The sequence below is a fragment of the Alternaria viburni genome, assembly GCF_023758015.1.
Source record: "Alternaria viburni strain BMP 2772 chromosome Unknown scaffold_48, whole genome shotgun sequence".
Lineage (NCBI taxonomy): Eukaryota > Fungi > Ascomycota > Dothideomycetes > Pleosporales > Pleosporaceae > Alternaria > Alternaria viburni.
The window spans coordinates 41,461-60,221 of NW_026055817.1; the positions used below are offsets into that span (position 1 = coordinate 41,461).

An 18,761-nucleotide genomic window follows, 5' to 3' on the forward strand; every position below is an offset into this window, starting at 1 on the left:
CTTTCTGAGTCTGTATTATTATACTTGTATCCATGTCACTTTGGAGCTTGACAACTCAAAAACTGCATACCCCGACCCCGTACCTGATTGTTACTACTCAAGAACGCCAGTGCGCCATTAGACAATGCCCCAACCCACCAGCCATGCAGAAGTGATGATACACAAATGTCAAAGCGAAACGGCCGACTCGTCAAATCTTGAAGTCACCGCCTTCCTAGGTGCTGGACTTGACCTTGTCGATGTAGGCCTGACCCGGGCTCTCATAGGTAGGCACAAAGAAGGTGTTGATCTGCGCTTCCTTGGAGAGCCACGTCGTCATCTGGCTAAGCTCCTCGCGCAAGCGCGTGACAGCCTGGTGGTCCATGTTAGTTTGCGCGATGAGTTCGGGCATGGTGACTGTGAAAGCCTTGTTAGCAATTTTCACATCTAATAACTCATATATGCATACCCAGAAGACGCAGAAGATGCTCGCCGCCATAGATGTCAGCCAGCGGCTTTGCTGCAAGATCATCCGTCGGCGAATTGACGCGCGTCCAGATGTCGTAGAACTGCTCGCGCTCAAACCGGTACAGAAGAAGGCGCCCGACGCTCTTATTGAAGTACTCCTTCAGTCCAGCTATGACTTCCTCGAGGATGTCCTGCTCGATGCTGGTGCGGTTGCTGTTGTCTTTGACATGCTTCATGTACTCATCCAGTATGACGCCTGCAGGGTAAGCTGAAGGCAGCTGAACCAGCTGCAGGTTCTTAGTGATGTTCTCCCAGTCGTCGACTAGGAGGCTCTTTAGCCGATCTGGCATGTAGATCCTAACAGCCAGCTTGTTCTGGAATGCTTCTTCCTAAGGGGAGTTAGAGAGTGAGTTGCTAAGCATAGAACGAATTGCTGGAATACACACCTTCTCTAAGTCATTGTCCCGCACCCTCTTCTGACCGCGTGGTGCAGCAGTGACGGAGGTTTGGCGCTCTTCGCTACCGCGCGCCGAACCTTGAGCCTTCTTTTTCGCAGGTGCGGGCTGGGCTCTTGCGGCACGCTGGGCTGCCAGCATCTCGTGCCTGAGGTTATTGGCCAACTCTCGGTTCTCGGGAGACAGCTTGCGAAGCCGGTCCTCAGGAACCCAGTCGTCCCAGCTGCGATGCGTTAGCTTGCGATCTCAAAAGCAAGCCGCGGGTTTTTGAGTTTTGAGGGGCCGATTTGAAATGATGTGCCGCTGCGAATGTGTAGTAAAGGTGTAGTACATGGGCACGAGTGAAGTGTATGCAGAGGCAAACGTGACTTCCGCAGTGGGAGACGGAGTGACAAGCAGGCGGGCGCAGACTCCAACGGATCAAAGATACGTACGTGTTCTTCCAGCCCTTGTAGTGGACTCTGTATTCGAAGCCATTCTTCTTGTCTTCTTCTACAGGCCTGACTTCGAGCACCTTGGCCTCGTATAGCAACTCATGGTGGAAACAAAAGACTTTTTCATCTTTCTTGAAGGAAGGCTCCGGCGCAGCTGCGGGCGCCATGATTGCGATGGAATGTGATGAAATTGATGTTGATGGGTTTGGTAGTCAGGAAGGAAGCGGTAAGGGTGCGAGAGATTGCACGTCCACGTAGCGCGTCTTCGTGCCAGCCTTGGTGTTCAACAATAAGGACGATACTTTGCGCCGCAGAACTGCAGTGATGGTTGCCTGAATACTGGACAAAGTCGACAAGCTTGGTGAAAGACGGTTCAGTCGACGTTTGCTTGGAGTCGTCCAGGCACGTCTCACGGGAGTTTTCTGGGCACGGGCCACAACGCGTCGTCGCGCGTTCCGATGGCCCTCCTTCATTGGCGCATCCACCACCAACACTGCTGTATCAATCATATACGTGGGCACTGTCCGGCCTGAAATCGACATCTACTACTCTAATCATGCCGTCGCAAGAGGCCAAGATCCTCGGTGACTTCCTCCTCGCACCTGCTCCCTTACGCGACTTCACCACCCTACGCGACTTCACCGACATCTTCCCCCGCGCCCACCGCTCCAACCCCGCTGTACAGGAAATCTATCGAGAGCTTCAGCACATACGCGACAGGGACATCGAGCTGATTCGCCAGGACATTATCGATGAGGTCAAACGGTCCAAGCAGCTGAGGCGGGAGTACGCCCGGGAAAGACGCCACGTAGACGATGCAACCGTCGCCGGACTGGACCCGATTGCGCTTCAAATGGAGCAGGAGGTACTGCATCAAGGAAAGTGACTCCCTAGATTGCGCTGACAATCACCAGCTCTCCGACCAAAGTCGCAAGAAACCGCACACGCTACAGACGGTCCACTCCGACATCGAAGAAGCATGCCAAACCCTCGAGGCCCAGATCGCAGAGATGGAGCAAGAGAACAGACGGGCTTTGGCTGAGGTCAAAGACGTTGTTGGCGCCCTCAGTGAGCTGCGACATGGCCGCTTCGCACCGTCGCCCAGCGGAGAAAACATTGGAGAAGAAGTCATGGCCACGCTCAAGCAACTTGAGGCTGTGTGCGATAAACCGGCTGGATGAGAATTGCGAATATCCGAGCATCGTCGTGACGAATGCACTGTACAAACATGAGGACCATGCTAGCGGTCGAAAGGTTCAGTCTTCGACTTGGATCACACACTGCCTGAGCTGGTAAAATTGCGCATTACCGCCCAAGGCTATCGACCGCAAAACGAGGTTACGCTTGCGCAGTTTTTATGCCGGTCAGGGAAGTAGTATGTCTACAGAGACGTTTGTGCGATCCCGCACTACGCCGAGCAGTAGACGCCACTCTTCAATCGTTGACAGGAACAACACCAGCACTAGGACAAGGGATCCAGATCATCCCCGTAGATTTGGATCAAAGGATATCCTGCGACGTATCGCAGCACGTCGCAGTGCTTCCTGTCCACACCCGAATCATTACCAAGGCTATGTATCTAGGATAAAGTGAGCGCACAACGTAGCTGCCACTCCCATCCGCCGGACTTGCGCACGACGACTCTGATACATGGTTTCATCCGATCCTCATCGCGGCAAATATCATACCATAATATCTTGCCAATACCCGATGCGACGCTTGCTGTGCTTATTCTCCGGTGCATCAACCACGCGTCTGTATCCCCGTTAGCCAGGACCATCACGAGCACAAGACAGCGTGACAAACCCAGTACGAACTCCAGAAAACATACCCTGTCCACTTCCATCATCCCGCCGTCCAGGTTAGCGACCCCGCGTATACTGCCTGCAAGCACGCCGTGATTGGCTGCACGCACCACCGCAATTAATCTATCCATATGAACATTGTCAATCCCGCAAGTATCAACATCTAGTCCGCCGTTACAGAGATCTGTCTATAGCAAAACTTCTACACGTGTTCAGATCAGGATGATTGTCTTATACCGCGTCGCAATGCAATTCCTTTCCGTTGTCTTGTCGTCCATGCCATATTCGCAAAGATGCTCCTCCCATCCTTCCTGACACTATCACTATCCCTCATCGCCTACTCTCCCCTCGCCTCCGCCTCCGCCTCCTCCTCCCTCAGAATCACCTCCTCCAACCACTCCTTCGGCGGCGTAAACTACCCCCAACTCCAATTCTTCACCCCCTCCCACCGCGACGCCACAATCCGCGAAATCATCAAAAGCGGCGCCCGCGTAATCCGGCTCTTCATCCGCCCAGATGCCCAACACCCAGATCCAGAAGGCGAACTAGGCGGCTTCGACAAGTCGCTGCTCGACCAATTCGATGACACGCTAGCAGCCATTCACCATTTGTCGAAAGGCCAGATGAAAGTCATCATCGCACCGCACGACGCACATGCGCTTCGGGGTACAAATGATGTAGCCTGCGACGCCTACTGCCAGAAACTCAACGGCGCGTTCCTCGATTTCTACAGCAACGAGGAATATCGCGACATGTACAAAACACGTCTCAGTGTCTTCTTCAACCACTACCCCTCCAAGAACTTTGACGGCCGCCCCTGGAGCACCTTATCCGAAGTCATCCTAGGTGTGGATCTGCAAAACCAGCCTTTCTCTGGTATCTCTCCCATTCCCTCGGGCGAATCCTGGCTCTGCGACATAGCCACCTATTTGAAATACAGCATCGGTCTCGACGCATCCAACATTGCCGTCATCAGCGGCGGCGTATCAGGTGCACAATCCGTTGACGGGAATGAGAATTTTCCGGATAGCGTGTTTGACTGCAAGGCTATTGATGTGATTGGCATCCATGGGTATTTCGATAAGAGGAGTGATAGGACGGCGGGGACGGCGTGGGCGGATTTGTTTCTGCCGGGCAATACGTTGATGGGGAGGGCGGAGGGGAGGAAGAAGGGAGAGGGGAAATTGTTGTTGGTGGAGGAGTGGGGGTATGTGCATAGTGAGGTGTTTGGGTTGTTTTATAAGAAGGAGGCGGTTTGGGATGGGGGGAATGTGCTGAATTATAGGGGGATTCCTTGGGTATGTTTGTCCTCCACTCCTTCTCACTGTCCATGTAACTTCGACGTACTCCACCATACTAACAACCCCCCAAGCTCTACTCCCACCTAACCCCCCTCTCCGAAGGCAAATCCTCCCGCATAAACCCCCTCCACCCCACCTACACAACCTGGCCCGCCCTCGTCGACATCTTGAAACGCTCTTTCACAACGCGTAGCCCCTTCTCCTGGACCAAATACCTCCCCGCCCCCTACCACATCCTCGCCCCCTCCGCCGACGAAAACACAGAAGCATACCTGAGGGCCATGCTCACCGGCTCCCCCGCGACCAAAGAATGGAAACTGAAACCAGCGGGCCTGTCGAATGTAACTAGTATAGCGCTGAACCCGTATATCATCGAACAAAGCGACTGCACTTTTGGCTGCGTGGGCCATTTATGCGACGCAGCAGATGATTGTTCACCCGATCTCCTCTGTAAAAACAGCATATGCCAAACCAACCCTTCCTCGCAGCCAGGGAAAGTGGGAGACAGATGCAACAGCAAGGCCGTCTGTCAAGCGCATTTACGGTGTGAGAAGGGGAAGTGTGCGGCTTGTGTTGCACGTACAACCATCCAACCGGAAGATAAGAAGAAGAATAGGAAACGAACGATCCCAGGGGACAGCGGGATGCAGCAAGAGGAGGAGGAGGAATATAGGAGGAGGTATGCGGTCAAACCGAATGATCCAAAAGGAACATGCTACACAGATTCCCTCCCCCACCTCTTCGAAACCATCAGACTCTCCCCCTCTTCCCCTTCCCCACAACCCCCTTCAATATGTCTCCCCCCCTCCCACCACCCCAACCCCTGCACAACACCCACCCACTGTTCCGCCTCACAATACTGTTCCTGGGGCTTATGCACACCCTGCTCCGCAACAGACGCCTGTCTCGGGTCTCCCTGCCGCAGCAACAACGCGTGCAAAACGGGTTTCTGTAACGATTACGGGAGATGTGATTACGTGGCGCAAAGGAGAAAGAAGGTCACGGGGCCGGGGGGCGCAAGGGGAAAAGTACATGGGAGGGTAGCGGGGGTGCCGAGGGGGTTTGAGAGGGGGCCTGCGAGGGTGAGGAGTGAGAGTATGAGGGTTGTGGTTCCGGAGGAGGGGGTGGCTGCTACTGCTACCGCTGCGGCGTGAAGTCATCATCACATTAACTATGTAGCGTGGTATAAGAGCGTACTTTGCAAGGCACGGCAAAAGACAGACCATCTGAATATAGATATCCTCAATCTCGAACGAAAATAAATTCCTCAGCGCTTAAATATTTACAAGAAGATTATTTTCATACTAGTTAGTGTGTTGGGGTATCGTATCGAATGCCTCCCTCCCTCCCTTCCTCCCTTTCCCAAAACTCCTTTTTGTGTTGGTAATCTGTAGCATGTACAATCATGGGCATCACGGCGTCATGACCTCGTAGAACGCATGCGCGTGAGTGTGGTTCACGTCTGAGACCGGGGTCGTGGCTCTAGGCGGGGCGTTGTTCGAGGAACTACCGTTGCGTCATCAGTCGGGTCTTCGTGCTGGGAGGTGACAAAGCGTATGCCGGTGGTAGATCACTGTCGCGTCCACTGCAGTGGCAACGCGGCTTTATCCCAGATCACCCCATCGAAACCCGATACTTGTCATTCTCCTCAATCAGCTTCTCCAAGAACGCCGCCGCCTCAACAAGGACCTGACTCTTACTCAGCCCGCCACCTCTCACAGCAGGCACAACCTCATTCAAATCCTTGTACCCCTGCTTGATCAAATCCCGCCGCTTCTGCTCCGACAAAATATGATTATTCCGCTTCTGTTCCTCGGTAAGATTCTCGCGATGTGCCTTCTGAGCCGCAGTTGATGCCCGCTTCTTCTTCGTACTATCCTCCACCGTAGACGCTTTCCGAGCCTTGGCATTGCGCGCGGCTTTCTTGGGTGTGTCTTTGCTATATCGTACCTGGCTCTTTTTCCGCTTCTTCGCCGGCCGGTCTTCGTCTTCGTCGTCGGATTCGGCGTCGTCGGATTGCGAGGCGGAGTCTCGTGGCCCGCGAGTGTAGGTGGTAGGGGTACTTGGTCCTTGTATGCCGGCTACGGCTCGGAGGATGTGGTGCGAAGTTTCTTCAATGTCTTGTATTGATGCCCTAGCTGCGCTCTCTGCGTCCGGGTGGCCGTTGGGTATTGAGTAGCCGGATGGGCTGTTGAAGGAGTTGTCGGTGCCGAAAGTATACGACCTCTTCAAGTCGAGCTTCTGCAGCGGTGGGCCGAATTCGGAGTGGTGTTGTTGTGGCGCCTGGCTCGCTGCCCATTGTGAGGCATACTGTGTGTCGGTGACCTGGGCGTTGTGGTTCGGTACCAATGATCCCAAGCGTTCGTGTATAAGGCCGTGTTGGGGCATTGTCATGGGCAGCGTGTTGAGATTCAGATCGGGGGCCCTGCTCGCATCGAAGCCGTTGGAGGCGGTAGACAGCTCGTGGAAGCTGTGCGAGCGGCCATTCGTGTATGAAGGCTGGGCCTGGTTGAAGAGAGCCGTGGCTGCCTGGAGCTCATCCTGGGTATTGCCTAGGAAGTCTGTGTGGAGTGACGAAGGGAATTGCTGGTCTTGGTGGAAGTTGTTCTGCAGACGGGCTTGGTCTGGTATGGTGCTGGTCACGCGGTGGACGGTGGGCGGGGCTATAAAGTCTTCCCAGTTGTTGTAGTCGTGGGCGCTCGCCTTGGTGTCGAGGGCGGGTGGCAGGGCTTGCGAGTCGACGAGGTCAAAGGGATTGGTCGAGGAGAAGAAGTTGTCGAGCTGCTGGTTCTCCATGTCGCTGAGGATGGACTGGCCATTGTGGTCGTAGGTGGCGGGCGGGCCGTCGAAGAAGTCGTTGGTGAAGGTGTCTGCTCTGCGTCAGTCTTTCGTCTCTGCGCGGTGGTCGGCAAGCGTACAGCCAAACGGCGGCGGGTCCTTGTCGTTCATGGCGGGTCGTGGGAGGCGCCTGGCCGTAGCACCCGCGAGCCCCGCGAACGACTGATGCGACAACGTCTCCAGCTTGGTGGTGGGTGAGGCCGAGGGACAGACTACTGTCTACTCTCTGATGCCCTCTACCGGCTTGGCCGGGCTGGATGAGGCGCTGGTCTAGACCGTCGACAGGTCTTCACAGTACTTGTGCGTGTGGAGGCGTCGAGACTGGCCGGGTTGGGAGGTGTTGAGCGAGTGCGCGCGATATGACGTGAGGAACGAGCATTCGCAACGGCGCTGGTTGCGCTGCCGGGATGGGGCGTCGGACAAGATAGTGCCGGTGAGTAGGCGCATCCCCAGCGGGCGGCGACAGTGAATGCGCGTGATATACTAGACAGTGAGAGACTCGGGTGTTGGATTGGATGTCAAGAATGCGTCTGGTTGCGCGTGAGAAGTTGGACCGCCATCACATGTGAAAGATGTCTTGCGCCCACCTGCTGAGCCCACTAGCGCCCACCACCTCGCTTGCTCCTTCCCTGCTCCCGGCCGCCAAGCTCTCCGAACCCTCAAAGGATGACATGCATCCACACCACAGTGACCTGGTTACTGTCATCACAGCATGGCTCAGGCACAGGAACTAGCTCCAACTATCCGCATGCCCTTCGTTGGCGTCCTACACACATCAACGCCTCTCCTTCTGTCCACCACCTCAATCCTGCTCGGACAAACCTTCTCACCGCAACGAGCCGTCTCGCCGGGATCCGAGTGCGCCTAGAGGTCAAGAAGGGAATCTCCTCCGCCATTTTCTTCAATGGCGCGCAACCGTGTCCCAGCACTCTTCTGCGGTCCGAAAACTGCAGTGGCGGCACACGACTGTCTTTTCGTTGGCCGACCCTACCGTAGCTCCCGTCCGATCACCTCTAGTTTGCGCATCCCAGGGGTCAATCTGGGGAAACGATGACTGTTGCTACGCTTTATTCCCTCTGATCGAGCACTCGATCTTGTCGACCATCCCACCCCCGGTTTGTTCCGTGACTGCTCCTCATTTCATTACACTGTAGCCACTGTGTCGGTGCCTGCCTCGGCTGCCCACCAGCGATCTACAATGCTTGTGTCGAGCCCGAACCTCGTACGACACTACGATTTGTTCATCTCCAAGTACTAGCTGTTCCCCATACTTTGTTCTTCGCATTCGCTACTGCTTCCTCTTTCCGGAGCACTACGGTTTTGTTGACATGCTATTTCCTTCCGTAGCAAGGCCCCGCGTACTTGCGACCGCAGTTCGGGTCCAACATCCAACATTGTTACCACTTTCGATGTTGTAGCCAGCCACTCAGATATCATCTAGCATTGACGTCTATTAGAGCATGCCACCGGTCAGTATGGTAATGCTCCACGTCATGCGAGGTACACTTGCATCGCCCCGACATTCTCACCGAACACATCAAATCTCAAAAGGCACAATATCCGTCCCAAATCTCACCTACAACAGCTCCACAACTGTCTGCATCATTGCATTGTCTACCCCTCGAAGAACATTGCTGCTGTGCCATGTAAGCTGGCATGCATGGACAACCATCTACACAAACCCCATCTAACCCAATCGGGAAAAGGCGCAAATTTACCAGTAATCTACCAAGCCAACACCAAGATACTCAGCCATACTCCAAGATACTTGCGCAAAAGTAAATTTAGGAACAAGACCGAGTCAACCGAGATGCGTCGTGTTCATCTGTCCTCAGCGCCCCTTTCATCAAGTAGCATGCCGCAGCATAACTCGAATCTGAGATCAGAACTCCTCCGTTTAATTCTACGCACTCCTCAATCTTTGATTCCACAAACCGTAGACATGGATCCTTTCACTATCATTATCGTTGTTTTTATTCTCCTTACCATGCTACTCTGTGCTCTCTGGAGTGCAGCACCACTACAGCCCTCACCAGCACCACCGATGCCTCCGTCCTCAGCTTCCCACGAACGAAAGAAAGAACCTGATAGTATGGTCTGAAAGACACACTCATCCTCTATCCGATACCGATGTGTCATGTTATCTATGATTGGGCGAGCTCGGCGCCCACAGTCCACAAACCAGCCTGACAACTCCGGAATCCTACGTTAAGCCCCTTCGGGTCAAAGGTGCGAATACTCGACACACGACGCGCAACCTCAATACCGAGTATCTCGCGAGTAGGACCTATTACGGTCGACACATGACGATAAACTCTCGAGGCTTCAGGATGATGAGCTCAGAGCACACACATCTGAATGTGGTCCATCCCGCGAGGACTGGCATATAACAGCGTCGGATCCGCGACGTCTTTCTCGCTACATCCAAAAGCATATGATACCATACTCGGACCGTACCATGGATCCCTTCACTGTCATCTTTATCATCATCCTCGTCTTGTTCACTTTGGCACTCTGCTCCCTCTGGAAACCACCACTACGACCACTTCCACACAACCACCGATGGAGATACACGACCCACGGGACAGCAGCCTCGCAAAGACCAAACTCCCTATCATGAGGTACTACGACATTCCTGCGACAGAACAGCTCTGACTTACGTACTCCCCTCGCCATTCGCGAACAAAGTGTCCCCACACGGCATCACGAACCACATGCCTGGGTGGGTTGGGGAGGAGAGGAGGAGGAGGCGGCGGAGGGGAGGTAGTGGGACTTGTCTCTCTTCTTGTGTGCGCGCTCGTCTCGTAATAATCCGACTCAATTACTCTGAATGAAATGACTAGAGCCGTGAAGAAGACATCTGGTAAACGTGAAATTGTACAGAAATGTTGGCCACCAAAGTCTACATTTACTCACATCTACCAATCTGCTCGCAAGTTCACGATAGTCCCCAAAATTGTCGACTCAGTGATTCTATGATGCCAACAAATCGTGGGTGTGATGTGACGCTTGCTCGGCTGGGTAAAGTACGGCGCCCCGCCATTCTGCCCTGCATGCATTTGCGTGCGGTCGACGTCAACGATCCGTTTCGCGCCAGTGCCAGCGCAAAGCCCATTCAAGCTTTGTCGCATTGTCTTTGCCCTTGACTCTCTTAATCGCGGCCACTGCCGGTTTTACTTTCTTTTCGCAAACCCACTCTCAACCCGCTTCCACGACCGTCTGATCTTTTCGAGATTGTACAGAATACCCCGCAGCACAACGCACGATAGTTGTTTGCGATATTGTTTGACGTCTGCGCGACGGTGATCAACCCAATAATCGCGTGCGTCACTAGTCTTGGTATCTGGGCTTGGAAGTTGGGCAATTCCAACCTTGGGGTCTGACAGTCAGCCTGGTCCCCGCTTGCAGTTCCCCACTCTTCTGCCCATCACATCTGCGATCAGCGCTGCACTCACGCCTCAACCATGGAGAACAACCTGAGCGCCGCCCGAGCCTCCCGGCGCTACCTCGACGAGCGCCTGCGCAATGACTGGGAGTACCCCGACGTGCCCGCCATCTGGTCAGCCTCGGACGAAGAGGTGCGCGACGCTGCCGACTTTCGCGAGCGCTACTACGGCGAGTCGGAATCTGGAGACTCGGATCAAGAAGATGAAGGTGTCGGCCCGTACAGGTTTGACAACCCAGAGAGCATCGGCGATGCGGTAGCGAGCACGAGAGAAGCGCGCAGAAGGCGCCGTCGAGAGAGGCTGGAGCGCGAGATGAAAGACAACGAAGGGCTGAGGATCTGGGTCGAGCGACGAGACGTGTGGACGGGCGCAGCGAGCGTGAAGAAGTACGGCACGAACCGCCAAAGACAGGCCAACCGCCCGTCTTCAGCCGCAGGCTACTCGTCCGAAGAGCACGCCGTCACACCCACCGGCTCGGAATCGCACTCCATCACCAGCGCCACGCCCGACACCTTCGACCTCGTTCCCGTCGCGCCGCGTCTCCTCGAGGACAACCCGATCCGTGCCTCCATCACCCCCAAAGCATACCGCGACATCTTCCAGAAGATCGTAGTCTCGTCGCGCACGCCCTCGGTCCCCATCAACCTCGCAGACATGACCAAGGCGCTGGTACAAGGCTGGAAAGACTCGGATGAGTGGCCTCCAAGGGTAGCTGCGGTTGACCCTCTTGCCGGTAAGAAGCGCACTATTACCGGTACTCCATCCAACGGCCATCATGGAGGTTTCATAGCCCGACACCCCCATCTGGAGAAGAGTGTAGACGGCATGAAGCGGATCCTGCATCTCAACGGGCACCACGAACATGGGCACGAACAGGACAAGGAGCATGAGCAGGGTGGGAAGGAGGGCTGAAGCATAGTCGCGGATGAGTCAGTGCTTGTCCTTCACAACGCTGATGCATAGACCATGCAGGAAATACCCTCTTCCACGCTTACCGCGGTACCAACGACGCTCTGCCTACGCCAGAGGACCGCACGAACCTGCCGCGTGCTTCACTATCCTGGCGCGCCCCTCCGATCGATGCGAACAAGGGCAATTTCTGGTCGACGGGGTAGGGGTTGTATGCACGCGCGCAGTCTCTTACAAGACACGAGCATGTCAGGCGTCTAGATTGAAGCATGCCGACCTCGGCATTCGCATTCACAGTCGCGCATTACGCGATCGAACAAAGCGCTGGTGGAGTTGAGTTGCAACAGGCGAAGATCACTGCTCAGAAAAGGTCTCGCATATATCTCGGCGATTGATTTTGATCAGATTGATTGATAAGATAATTTTTCCATGATACCCCCACATAATCCCAGCTTGTTACTACACAATATCCACCGAGATCGCCTGACTTTGCCTGATGTACGAAAGTAGCGGTCGTACATACTAGAAGTGCGTATGCTTGCACGGATCTGCATGCGTATACTTCGGCCGATAGTGTAACGTCGGTCTGTCGGCCGCTGGCGCGAGGCGACTGCAGTCACTTTACGCCTTGTGCGGGGCTGGTATGCGACGCTTAGTGGACGTAGCCATGCCGTAGCCTGGACAGCAGCCACAGCCTAAAGCCATATCGCCTTGCAGCGCTTTATCTGCTCCGCTCTTTCGGACTCCTCGGTCGCCGTAGACCGCAAGTGGATACACCATGGAGGTGAGACCGTTGGGTAGGGCGGGCAGTCGGTAGCCCGCTGTACTGCAGCGTGATGATCCTCATACAAGGTACAAGTGACGGGGTGTATTCGTCCGCAAGCGCATAAGTTGTTTGCGATAGCCAGCTCTTTTCTGCCGTCGGTAATTCTTTCGCCTTGCTCTTTTCCCTCTCTCTGCTTGATAGATCGATCATCTTATCAAGACTCTTCTTCTTCTTCTTCCATACCAACCTACCTGCCACATCCAAGCAGGCAGGCAAGCAAGCAAGCGACCATGCCAGGTACACTCCAAACACCCCAACCCAATGCCATCCCCCCCGGTCGCCGCGGAGTCTACCTCCTCACGCACCCCCGCTCAGCGTCCAATCTCTTCCAAACCATGATGTCCAAGCAGCCCGGCTACCAGAACTCTGGCTACAAGCTCTTTGACGGCGGCTTTGCTACGCTGATGAATCTAGAGAAGGGGCCGCTGAGCGAATGGCCTGAGGAGGAGAGAAACGGGTTGTATGAGACGTTTAAAACGGCGTTTGGCAGCTTGGAGGACGAGTTGGACGATTGCGCGAAGAATGTAAGTAGGGAAGGAAGAGATGAAGTCGAGATGTGGGGTTTAAAGTTACAAGGCAAGGCTGCGCCACAACCGCACATGCGCCCGTCGTGATCCGCCCTCGAGATGACGTGCTCGGGCTGGCCCGTCCCACTCCTCACTATCACAATCCCCATCTGCAACACCCAACTAACAAACATCCAACAGAACAAACAAGCCTTCGTAAAAGAACACACAATCTTCCTCTCCGGGCCCGACCGCCTCTTCTCCACCGTCTACCCCAACGACAACCCCCCAGCCCTAACCATCCACCCACGCAATGCCTCCCCCTCCTCCTCCTCCTCCTCCTTACCACACACAAACCCCACCTCCGTCCCCGACAGCCTCCTCCTCTCCCTCCAACCCATCTTCCAAATCCGGCATCCGATTTTGATGTTCCCCTCCATGCTGCGCGCGCAGAAAGATTCGTTTCCAGACATGTTCACCAAACCCCGTTCGTTGTACACATGCACCACGTATACTCTCAAGTATACAAGAGCGCTGTATGAGTGGTACGCGGAGAGGGAGGCTACCTCAGGCATCGTCCCCCGCATCATCGACGCCGACGACATCATGAACAACCCGCTTGCCGTCCGCCAGTTGTGCCTCCAATGTGGCCTCGACCCCGAGGCCGTGCAGTACGAGTGGGAGGAGAAGAAAATTGAGGATAATCCATTGATGGCGAGGTTTTTGAGTACGATTAACGCGAGTAAGGTACGTCGCGGCTGTTGTACGGAATGCTTGTGAGATGTATACTGACTTAGGTTAGGGGATTAAGAAGGGCTATGAAGCCAAAGGGTTGACGATGGAGGTGGAGAGGAAGAAGTGGGTGGACGAGTGGAATGAGGAGTTTGCGGCGGATTTGGAGGATTTTGTGAGTAGGGCGATGGCGGATTATGAGTTTCTTTGGGAGAGGAGGGTGACTGGAGAGGGCTTGCTGGAGGAGAAGTAGATGGGGGATGGATTGGCGGTCTGTGATGATGTTATGATAGTTGGTAGTAATGCTTCATGGGCAGTGTAGTCCATTCGCTCCCGACAATGTCGCCCGAGATGCTTCGGTAAAGGACTTTATGAGAGCTTCACACCAGAGAACTCAGCGCAAATCTCCAGCAGCTTGTCCTGAGCCTTCTCATCTTCCGTCGCCTTATGCGGCGTACCCTCCCGTTTACTCGGATGGAAATAACACCCACTCTTCTTCGCCTTCTCCTCCTCCCCCTCAGCAAGCATAACATAGCTCTCGACCGCCGCATCCACGCTCCCCGGCGCCGAACTGCCACCCATCTTGGTAGCCACCCAACCCGGATCCAACGCATTGCTCTTCACATCCGGCCATCTGCGAGCGAAAGCCTTGGCAAGCAAGACATTGTGCAGCTTGCTCGCGCAGTAAGCCGCATTCGCGCTGTATCCGCTTTCGCCACGCTTCTGCCAGAGAACATCGTCTAAACTAGGTGAACCCGATTGATGCATCTCCGAAGAGAGGAATATCAGGCGCTTGGGACGCGTGATTAGTGCGGTGAGTACATATGGCGCGACGGTGTTGACGGCTGCTAAGGCGGGAATCCCTTCGTGCGTCTTGCGGAATGGGCCTTGGTATAGGCCGGCGTTGTGGATTACGCAGTCGAAGGCTCCCAGCTTGTTGACTTCGTTGGCCATGTTTTTGGTTTCGGATAGGCTGGATAGGTCGCCTGTTATAACTGTGTCGGCTCCTGGGCATGCTGTTGTGGCGTCTTTTGCGCGTTGGGCGTTGCGCGCGTGGAGGACTGCGGTGCGTCAGCGCGTGGATGTCGTTCAGGGATGGTGGTCGTAGATACCAACGGAGTGTCCATTTGCAACGAGACGCTGGGCGACGGCCGATCCGAGACCGTCGGAAGAGCCTGTGATGAGAATGCGCGCCATCATAAGGATTGTAGATTGGCGTGTACAGGTTTGGACGGAATACTTGGACGTGAGGAAGAGGGTTACAGTCTTTGTGGCGTCATTGCATCATGCTAACCCAGAACTCCTAGATACGATGCGCTCGCATCGCAGCTCGGGAGTTACGTATTCCCGCCTGTCTCGAAGTGGGCATGGCGGAGAGACGGGTGGCCCCAGCGACAACCACCAGCCCCCAACCGCCCACCGCTTGCCAGGCAGCACTCTTGCTCCGATACTATTGGAGCACGACAACATACCTTAATTCACACCATGTCGGTGCGGCGCATTAGCCAGTGCTTATTTGCGATAAGCTCGTCGACCTACGTGCGTATCGTAGCGATGTGTGTGCCACTAGGCTCGGGTTTCACGCATTTCGGGCCAGATTGATCTCGGGTCAGGCGTGCCTCAGCGCATCAAGGCTGAGCTTTGGACGCCTTGGATGCAAGAGCATCACCACTTCAAGGTATATAAGTAACGTGTGTCGCGTCCATCGAGATGCCTCAACACATCATCGCCAAACGACTCATCAGAACCATGTCTCTCGCAACAGCTCCCCAACTCAGAGTTCTTGTCAACGGTGCTGGCATTGCAGGATCAAATTTCGCCTACTGGCTCGCCAGAACAGGTCTGAATGCCTCCATCACCGTTCTAGAACGCTCGCCATTCCCTCGGCCCACCGGCCAGTCCATCGAGATTCGCGGTCCAGCCATCTCCATTGTCGAGAAGATGGGCCTCCTGCCAAGCGTACTTGCACGCAACACCACGGAAGAGGGCACACGCCTGATCAACGCACAAAGCAAGATTGTCGCCGAGTTCGGAAAAGGCGGCTTCACATCCGAGTATGAGATCCTGCGATCAGATCTCTGCGGCCTATTCTTGGATGCGTCGAAGAGTATGAAGAATGTGAAATACGTGTACGGCGACTACGTCACAGCGGTACAACAAACAGACCAGTCGGTGGACGTGACCTTCGACAGTGGAGCAAAAGACAAGTTCGACCTCATCGTTGGCGCAGACGGCTCAGCGTCACGAATCCGCTCCCTTATCCTGGATGAAGAGACGCTCAAGGGAAGTTACAACTTCATCGGGCAATACGTCGCGTACTTCAGCATTCCCCGCCAGGACTCAGACACGAAGCACTGGTATTGGTACAACGCACCAAAAGGCCGAGGCTTGATGACGCGACCGCATCGCAACGGCAAGACGATTGGGTGTTACGTCATCATCACAACGCCAGCACATGGACACTACGATCCCCTCGTCGAAGCAGCGATGGAGGGCGGTCCCGAGAAGCAGAAAGAAATCCTTCATACGTATCTCGACGATGCGGGGTGGCAAGCTGGGCGGATCCTCGCCGGCATGGACGCATGCGACGACTTCTATATGAGCCGCTCAGCGTACGTCAAGCTTCCTACTTGGACGAACAATCGTGCTGTTCTTCTTGGCGATGCAGCCCACGCCACATTCGGTGTTGGCACTACCCTCGCTGTCGAGGGCGCATACTTCCTCGCAGGCGAACTCGGCAAGATAAAGTCCACCGACGATATCCCAGCTGCGCTTAAGCGCTACGAAGAGACGTACCGCAAGGTCCAAGGTCAAGGTGCAGACTTGCCGCCTGGCTTCCCTCAGTTCGCTTTCCCTCAGACTGCCTGGGCAATAAGGCTACGCGACGCACTCGCCTGGACATTCTGCAAGACGAAAGCGTATAAGTTGTTGCCGGAGGACAAGCCGGATGATTCGAAGTTGCCGCCGTACGAATGGGTCGCTGTGTGAGTAGGGGGCTCTCACGTGTTTTCTTGCTTCACAACAACGATACCAAATGCGATCGCTCTATTATCGCCGTCCTTCTCTCTATTCTATATGCGCTGATTAGCAGACACAAATACACCACTGTAACTACTCATATACTCACAGCCTACTTCGCTGTCTCTTCCATGATTCTTTGCGATATAAAGGACTCCCTGCGCTGTCTCGATATGAGCAACGCACTCTACCACAACGCTTTGTTACTGCATCATCCTTCGCTTGTTCTTTATAGCATCTCCATAGTCAGGATTCTTAGCGAATCTAGCCTCTGCTCACGATGACTCTCACCGATCCGTTTCCTGAAACACATGCGTTGATCGCACTACTGCCAGAGACGAGCCACAGCCTAAAGATGCCTCTACTGTACCTGTCGACCCGCCAGACAGAGTGGCCCATCTACCAGTCTCTACATCGCAACATCTACCCAATATGCTTTCTCTTCGTCTTTCTTCTTCGCTACACCCGCGTTCTTATTAGTCTATACGGCACCTATAGATACCGGCCTACACCTATACCGCTCAACCCCACATACCACATCAACGATGTCACAGTCATCATACCCACCACAGACCTCATGTCCGTAACACTGCATCACGTTGTCCGCTCCATACTCAACCAACGTGTACCAAAGCTCATCATCGCAACCGCCGGCACACAAGCCGCAGAACAGTTTCGCTCTTTCCGAGCTCTATTCCCAGAGAGCAAGGTCGTGGTGGCCCATCGCGTCAAGGCCTCCCGCCGGGAACAAACAGCACAAGCACTCAAGCAAGTCGAAACGCGGCTCGTCATTCTCCAGGACGATCACACATACTGGCCCCAATCCGCGCGGTTTATCGCTTCCGTGATCGCACCTTTCGAAGACACCAAAGTCGGAGCTGTGAGCGCTGACCTGCAAGCTCGGCACCGCGGACACCCCTTCTCCTGGCCCGGATTCTGGAACTTCATGGGCATGACCTACCTGATGCGCCGTTCCTACGAGTACCGCGGCACCTACGGCATCGACCGCGGCCTCTCAACGTTACCAGGCCGTTTCGGCGTCTTCCGCACGACTATCTATGCATCACCTGAGTTCCTCAACGGATACCTAAACTCGTACATGCCTTTCAAGACCGAGCCTCTAAACTCCGATGACGACAAGTTCCACACCCGCTGGCTGATTGAACATGACTGGAAAATGGGTCTGCAAGCTGGGCCTGATAGCGTCATGACGACGGAACTGGGCGAGTGGCCCAAGTTCATGAGTCAAGTGCTTCGCTGGACTCGAACGACGTGGCGCAATAACCCCGCGCAGTTGATGGGTAGGCTGACGTGGGTGCGTCATCCCTTTATGAGCTGGAGTCTGCTCATGTGGTTCTTCCGTCAGTCGCTCACACAGGAATCGTGTATGTACATGACGCTTCGTGGTTCCCTGAAGCAGTACGGAAAGGCTGAGTACTTCCCTATCAGCGCATCTGCGCTCACGATCTGGATCTTGTCGTTCAAGTTTGTCAAGATTCTGGAACATTTTCGCAAGTATCCACGCGATGTTGTGTATTTCCCCGCGTATCTTTTGTTTGGTCATTTGCATGCGTTTGTTAAGATTTACGCGTTGCTTACTTGTATGAATGCTTCTTGGACTACGGCGGAGAAGGTGAATGGTAATTTGGGGAAAGGAAAGACACCGCAGTCTGAGTCGAAGGCGCACTCTATTCATTCGGTAAAGACAGAGGACGGGGTAGCGGAAGACAAACGCCAGGAACCGGCTTCGAAGCGGGTTGCTTTGGATGTACCACCAGCTCCTCAAGATCGGCCCAAGCGGCCGGCCATGTTTGTGCGCAGGTCGCGGTATTACTCCCAAGCGCCAGGAGTAGGCGGATGGTTGGGTTGATTGCTGTCGATTGTGTGTAACTTTTCCACTGTCCTTCCGCGAGCGTAGCAAGTATAGCTAGCATACTACGAGCTAGATCAATAACTTTAAATCGGTGTTGTTCATGACACTTGATCGCAGTGGAGAAGCTGTCCTCGAGTTCCACACTCGTGCTCAAGCTTGTGGGAATAGACT

At 54.6% G+C, this 18,761-nt stretch overlaps 9 protein-coding genes across 9 annotated transcripts; 6 read left to right on the forward strand and 3 right to left on the reverse strand.

The window, feature by feature from the left end:
* Positions 1-214: 214 nt before the first annotated feature.
* J4E79_011753 (uncharacterized protein) lies at positions 215-1,503 on the reverse strand (the record flags this gene model as incomplete). Its single annotated transcript, XM_049360581.1, has 4 exons — positions 215-396; positions 449-836; positions 894-1,125; positions 1,337-1,503. The coding sequence occupies 4 exons, from the start codon at positions 1,501-1,503 to the stop codon at positions 215-217; spliced, it is 969 nt and encodes a 322-aa protein (XP_049204959.1).
* A 389-nt stretch (positions 1,504-1,892) lies between these two features.
* J4E79_011754 (uncharacterized protein) lies at positions 1,893-2,517 on the forward strand (the record flags this gene model as incomplete). The annotated part of the gene is made up of 2 exons (XM_049360582.1): positions 1,893-2,201; positions 2,251-2,517. The coding sequence occupies 2 exons, from the start codon at positions 1,893-1,895 to the stop codon at positions 2,515-2,517; spliced, it is 576 nt and encodes a 191-aa protein (XP_049204960.1).
* Positions 2,518-3,434: 917 nt separating this feature from the next.
* J4E79_011755 (uncharacterized protein) lies at positions 3,435-4,802 on the forward strand (the record flags this gene model as incomplete). Its single annotated transcript, XM_049360583.1, is given in 3 exon segments — positions 3,435-4,439; positions 4,514-4,783; positions 4,797-4,802. The coding sequence occupies 3 exon segments, from the start codon at positions 3,435-3,437 to the stop codon at positions 4,800-4,802; spliced, it is 1,281 nt and encodes a 426-aa protein (XP_049204961.1).
* Positions 4,803-6,056: 1,254 nt separating this feature from the next.
* J4E79_011756 (uncharacterized protein) lies at positions 6,057-7,391 on the reverse strand (the record flags this gene model as incomplete). Its single annotated transcript, XM_049360584.1, has 2 exons — positions 6,057-7,312; positions 7,361-7,391. The coding sequence occupies 2 exons, from the start codon at positions 7,389-7,391 to the stop codon at positions 6,057-6,059; spliced, it is 1,287 nt and encodes a 428-aa protein (XP_049204962.1).
* Positions 7,392-10,744: 3,353 nt separating this feature from the next.
* J4E79_011757 (uncharacterized protein) lies at positions 10,745-11,638 on the forward strand (the record flags this gene model as incomplete). The annotated part of the gene is made up of 1 exon (XM_049360585.1): positions 10,745-11,638. One exon carries the CDS (start codon positions 10,745-10,747, stop codon positions 11,636-11,638), a length of 894 nt encoding a protein of 297 aa, XP_049204963.1.
* A 1,053-nt stretch (positions 11,639-12,691) lies between these two features.
* J4E79_011758 (uncharacterized protein) lies at positions 12,692-13,952 on the forward strand (the record flags this gene model as incomplete). The annotated part of the gene is made up of 3 exons (XM_049360586.1): positions 12,692-12,985; positions 13,169-13,714; positions 13,770-13,952. 3 exons carry the CDS (start codon positions 12,692-12,694, stop codon positions 13,950-13,952), a joined length of 1,023 nt encoding a protein of 340 aa, XP_049204964.1.
* Positions 13,953-14,068: 116 nt separating this feature from the next.
* J4E79_011759 (uncharacterized protein) lies at positions 14,069-14,899 on the reverse strand (the record flags this gene model as incomplete). Its single annotated transcript, XM_049360587.1, has 2 exons — positions 14,069-14,760; positions 14,812-14,899. 2 exons carry the CDS (start codon positions 14,897-14,899, stop codon positions 14,069-14,071), a joined length of 780 nt encoding a protein of 259 aa, XP_049204965.1.
* A 549-nt stretch (positions 14,900-15,448) lies between these two features.
* Positions 15,449-16,687, forward strand: J4E79_011760 (uncharacterized protein; the record flags this gene model as incomplete). Its single annotated transcript, XM_049360588.1, has 1 exon — positions 15,449-16,687. One exon carries the CDS (start codon positions 15,449-15,451, stop codon positions 16,685-16,687), a length of 1,239 nt encoding a protein of 412 aa, XP_049204966.1.
* Positions 16,688-17,072: 385 nt separating this feature from the next.
* On the forward strand, positions 17,073-18,570 carry J4E79_011761 (uncharacterized protein; the record flags this gene model as incomplete). Its single annotated transcript, XM_049360589.1, has 2 exons — positions 17,073-18,248; positions 18,496-18,570. 2 exons carry the CDS (start codon positions 17,073-17,075, stop codon positions 18,568-18,570), a joined length of 1,251 nt encoding a protein of 416 aa, XP_049204967.1.
* Between the last annotated feature and the right edge of the window lie 191 nt (positions 18,571-18,761).